Here is a 5716-nt window from a genome sequence, read left to right on the forward strand (position 1 = left end):
TTCTTCTTCTTCTTCTATTGGTATTACGTCTAATTTTAAATACTTGCTACTACTTACTAAAAAAAAGAAAACATGCCTAATAAGAGGCGGCAGAGTAGGACTCGGTCGCGAAATCGCAGATCGTATTCTAGCCAACATGATTCACGCTACAGACGACGTAGCCCTTCAAGCAATATTTTGACCGAAACAATGCAACAAATTTTGAATAGATTGGTGTCATTAGAGAAACAACAGGTAGTGTCTTCATCTCAACGAAAGGAGTCTAGAGGCCGCGATGCAGTGGAAGTAGCCAAGTCCGCGGTGCCTGTGGCAACCATCAGCGCCGAGCCCGTTCCTGCCGTGTCGATGCCGCCGCCGTCGCAGTTGGGCGAAGCTGTGACTGCGAGCTCGCTTCAAGGGCGCGCTTTAGGCTTCAACGACTCCGTCCTCACCGGAGCGTCCCGCGAGCGCTACTTCAGTCCAGGCCAGCGCCGCCGATCACATCATCGATGCGATACGATCCATAAATATACCGGTGAGATCTAACCAGTCTTATTATATTTCTAATTTTGATCCGAGTGTTAATGACATAGAGACATGGTGTGAAGAAGTAGACCGTGCTACTAATAATTGGAGTGATCACGAATGTCTTTCTCGCATTGGCAATTGTTTACAAGGAGATGCTAAAACGTGGCTCAGTGAATGGGTAACGAATGACCGCAGTTGGAGTAATTTAAAAAACGAATTTAAGCCTTTATGTCTTTATAAGATTTTTTTGTATAGTATTATTATATTTTGAATCTAACCTTATTTGATAAGAATATTGTAGTTTCAGTGTGAATTGTGGGATGAAGTGTATTATAATTTTGAGAGATAGAAAGCTGATGTTTTCTTCTGAGAAGATTTCCAAGAACCATGTGGTAATTACATTGTGTTTTTTAATACAATAGTACTATATTTGGTATTTTTTGTTGTTTTGACTATTATTCTATCTCACTACATATATCATACAAATAAAGTATCAATGACTACACTTGATATTTTATGTACGTAAATAAATCTTATTCCATATTTACGTTAAAGTGTTGCTAAATGTTTTTATATTCGTTATTACTTAGTAAAAGTCAATGAAATGAAAGTTCGCTTTGAAATTGTATAGAAGTTCTTAATAAAATAACAGGTTATTCTTCACAAAACCGAATCAAGCCAAATTTCCATTACATATGTCTTAAACGATAGGGAATATTCTTACACTGGTTTGGAAGTTTTTTTGGGGTCGTAACTTAAGTTGAAAAAAAAAGAAGAAAACTACATAGGGTAAGTTAAGTTTGGAACAATAGAAAAGCGCAGTGTAGCATTCGTTGTGCTATATTTGGCTCGTTCACGTACCGACACGTGTTGCCGGCTCAAAGGTCTGACATCGACTGACGTCCCCTCTCTCCGGCATGTACTTATGGCGTGTACGCTCGAGACAAACAACACTACGTTTATGCATACACTACACGCAGGATAAGTAAAGCTAGGTTTATAACATGTATATTCACAGAAATATAATTTTTATAAAGATAAAATTTTACAGTCTATTCATATTTAAAAGAACTAAATGTTGAACTAGAACTTATGACCTTTTGCTGATTGCTAAAAAATAAATTTACAACAATAATTGATGAAAATAACATAAAAGTAAGTACAAGACATATGCCAAATTCTACATGGTAAGTGGTAAATATTAAGTAATTCCCAAAGCACATATTTCCAGCAATTACTTGAACAATTTTAACCTTTTAAATTGGCTTGATATTTAGTATAAAATGGTTTGCTCGAAACATGAAAAAGATTCAATAATAAAGATTAACTTAAACATTATTTAGGTTGTGTGTAGAATATCTCTCTATTATTGTTTCAAATATTGTAGATCAAACTGTAAATTGGTCATGACATGACAAGTTTTTCAAACTAATTTGATTTATGATTCTATCACAGACATTTCACAAAAATGGACAGGCAATAAAAGTTCCTATCTGTTCCTGTATAATTGCAAAGAAGTTTTGTAAGTAAAGGGAAAGAGATCCATATAATCAAAGAAACCACTTTTTTTTTAATAAGGTATGTAATTAGGTGAAAAGCAATGATTAAATTGATTATGTTGTACACTTGAATCAATTAATTACCATTTCACACTGTTGCAGATGAATGATTGCACCTCTTCAAGTTCTACAGAATTATTAAATGAAGGAATCTGCATCAGAATTACTGACTGCATGTCGCTGCAACATCTGTGCTACAAAGTTTGATTGTTTGATAATTGTAATTCTAAACTAAATTTGAAAAATAACTTATTATATGGAGTAGTTTAACCACAAATCTAAAAAAGAGTCACCATGTTGCAGGAAATGCTAGTAACTATATTAATGTCAATATTGATATATAGATGTGTAACCTATAGATTTAGTGTTTTATATTAGTTTGATGTTAATAATATGACAATTTTTAGTAATATGTATTAGACTTTAATATAAAATATACACTAGCATAACAAGATTTTCTCGAAATTGGGAAATGCAGTGTATGCAAGATAAAAATATACTAAAATATAGGGAATTAAGTATCAAGTACAAAAGATAAAAAAAATACCATTTAGTGAAAAATATGAAACAAAATTAATTTATTAAATTTGGATGTTACAAATATCACAACTTATAATAAAACCTAAACCTTTTTTGAACTAAGTAATAAAAATTAAACAGAGATTGTATACAATTTTCTTACAAGTAATTTAAATTTCAACACGGGTACTTTACCCCAAAATGATGCCTCCTAAGCTCATTATTTTTCCTCGTTAAGGAATCTATAGGTTACACATCTATGGAGAATAGTAATAACAAAAGAGTTAAAATGCGGAATCATTAGGTTCATGATAATTTTATGAATTTATTTGAGAAGTAAAACTTAAATATTGTATTCTATTTTTACATTACATTATATTTAACATGACTTTTACATTTGCAATGTTTTGATAGGAAAAGTTTGGATTAGGGGACTATTTGGAGCGTTGGCAGTGCAGTTGGTGCTTGACCGGATCATATTTTACATATCCAGGTACGATCTCCGCTATATAGTAATACGTTCTTCGAATTTCATGATAACATCCATCCGACATTCTTACTGTAAATTACAAATCGCATACAACTGCATAGAAATTTAAAGATATGTGTGAAGTCAACCAACCCTCACTGGCTCTGCGTTGTTGAATAAAACCTAGTCGCATTCTTGAGGGTAGGCTCCGAGCTCCTCAGTGGAATATAGTGTGTCCGTATAGTGAGCTTGATGATGACGATTTGTTTTGCTTCAATGCATATTGTCTTGTTAGCAATTTTCTAAATATTTTACCAACAGATAGGAGCTAATCTCTTTCCAGTGCTATTCTATTTCTCCCGACAAGAGTGGCACTACTACTCCAGTTCTATCAGAAAATATGAGCTATCAAATAAACAAACTGGAACAAATAAGCATTTATTATAGTTGGGGTATTTTGTTGGTGAACTAAACAATAATGGTATTATTAAGAAAGCAATGAGCATTATGTTGCGTTCTTAAAATATGTTCGCTTTAGTCAGAAGATTAAATAAAGTTGCAATTAACGAAATTGTTTTATTTTTCCAAAATTGTTTTCCCTCGAATAATTGTTTTTTTTAGGTTGGTAGCAACGTAGACTTGTTCATAATATTGCTAGCATTGAAAATGTCAATTTTTATTCTCCGTTTGTGTATCTAATTAGTCAAGAAACCCGTCTCTTATTTTATATACTCTTTGCAGTGGACGACTAAAGCTGTAAGTAGCCAATAGACGCGCGGCACGTTCGAGCGCGGCAGTAATCGGGCTGCCGCGCGCGGTCCAGGCTTCGGTTGTCTCTATACGACTGGCGCGACTTCTTAGGTTCGGCCTGATGCGGTCGATCAGAGGGTCTAGCACGAATATCCGTGAGAAAGCTTTCGTAACATCACAAAATTTTCAATTCAATTTCACCAACAAATCTCATAAAAGTTTTGATATACATATTTAGGCGATACGTTATGAAGGCGCCTTTCGCAAATATTCGTGCTAGACCCTCAAGTACGCGCTTTCATGCAGTAATGTAGCAAATATACGAATTGGTTGTTAACGGTTTTGATAATCACGAAACGTAAAATTACGTTAATTTGTTTTTATCAACTGACTCAAGGTCATCATTTTCAATAATAGCTTAATAAGTAACCAGTGAGTAACTTATGGAAATTACGTTTTATTCAACTGGTGGAATGAAAACCTTTCAAGGGATAGTAAGTTCAAGAGGTTGCTATTAGAAACCAAAATAGCATAGCAATATTTGATCATTGAACACGATAATATTGAAGAAATAAACAAGACATGACCACAATATTTACATTTATTATTCTACATTATTTTACTCTTTAGTATTACAATTTGGAAGTGTGAGGCACGTGGTCCAGCGGCCGCGGCGACGGTACACTCCTTATAATACATTTACAATGCAATATGCTACATCTTAACATGACAATAAATACAAAATTGTTTTTCATTCGCATACACCTAACCTCGCTCACAAAACTATATTCACCACCTTTAAAGTTTCAGTTTACGTCCGTAATGACAATGTCGTCAATTTACAAATTATATGAATATATACAAAAATAAAAAGATTTCCATTGCTGTAGTATGTTTAAGGAAATATTGTGTGATTTTTTTAATGATTCATGTAAAATTTGTTTGATGCTAAACTCTTTCTTATTTAAGTTTTCATACTATTGCTACTATACAAAGCGTGAAATTAATTCAATATATTTCTGCGTATAATAATAATAATAATAAGCGGAAAAGTTTGTTTAAACGCGCTAATCTCAGGAACTACTGGTCCGATTTGAAAAATTCTTTGGATAGTCCAAAAAATTTGTTGTATAGTCCATTTATATAGGAAGGCTTTAGGCTATATAACATTACGCTGCGACCAATAATTTTTTTTAATTCCGCGCAGACGGAGTCGCGGGCGACAGCTGGTACAACATATTTAGTAATATATATCTACACTTATAGCTGAGAGATGTTTTCTTTCTTATTATAAAGGATTTGAAAATTATAAAAATTTCAATAAAATATACGTCTTTTGTTAATATAGACAGCACAGCAATAATTTGATTTTAGTAAGTCAAAAGAAAATTCGTTAATCTCATTATAATGTTTAAATCTTTATCTCTGGTCGGAGAGGCACCTCAAGAAGAAGAAGAATGTTTAAATTTTCGGAGATTTTTAACATGCTACAAATAAAAAAAAATATGGAAAAGAAAGGTTCGCGCCATGTTTACGTCAAATAAATCATGTCCAAAATAATTTCACATATAGATCGTCACATTACACGAGAGCTAATCGAAAAAAATATATATTTAAATTATATGTCAATATATTTCGCAAATTAAACTTGAAGAAATAGAGTAATATAATTTATGACAGATAATGTTTTAAAAACTTTAATTTAATACACGTTGTTTAGACATTGCGTCATTATGGATTTAAACTATTAAGGTGAACAAGTTACGGGAGAACAACTTAAGGGAGATTTAAATTAAATAAAATGGAAAGTAATCAATACATAAATCAGAGTCGATGTCAACGTAGAAACACAAACAGAACCACATCCGATGAAAAGAGTTACATGTCTTATGTTAAGATATGTAACCCTTTT

General features: G+C 32.7%; 1 protein-coding gene across 1 annotated transcript in view; it reads right to left on the reverse strand.

The window, feature by feature from the left end:
• Positions 1 to 3802: 3802 nt before the first annotated feature.
• LOC106127804 (predicted GPI-anchored protein 58) overlaps positions 3803 to 5716 on the reverse strand; it is a gene marked incomplete at its 5' end in the record, with an annotated part of 5210 nt that continues 3296 nt past the window's right edge. The window contains one exon of the mRNA XM_013326052.1: positions 3803 to 3968. Within this exon, the coding sequence (XP_013181506.1) occupies positions 3803 to 3968 (166 nt within the window). The remainder of the gene's footprint in view (positions 3969 to 5716) is intronic.

Source organism: Papilio xuthus, unplaced genomic scaffold, assembly GCF_000836235.2.
Source record: "Papilio xuthus unplaced genomic scaffold, Pxut_1.1 DF824542.1, whole genome shotgun sequence".
NCBI lineage: Eukaryota > Metazoa > Arthropoda > Insecta > Lepidoptera > Papilionidae > Papilio > Papilio xuthus.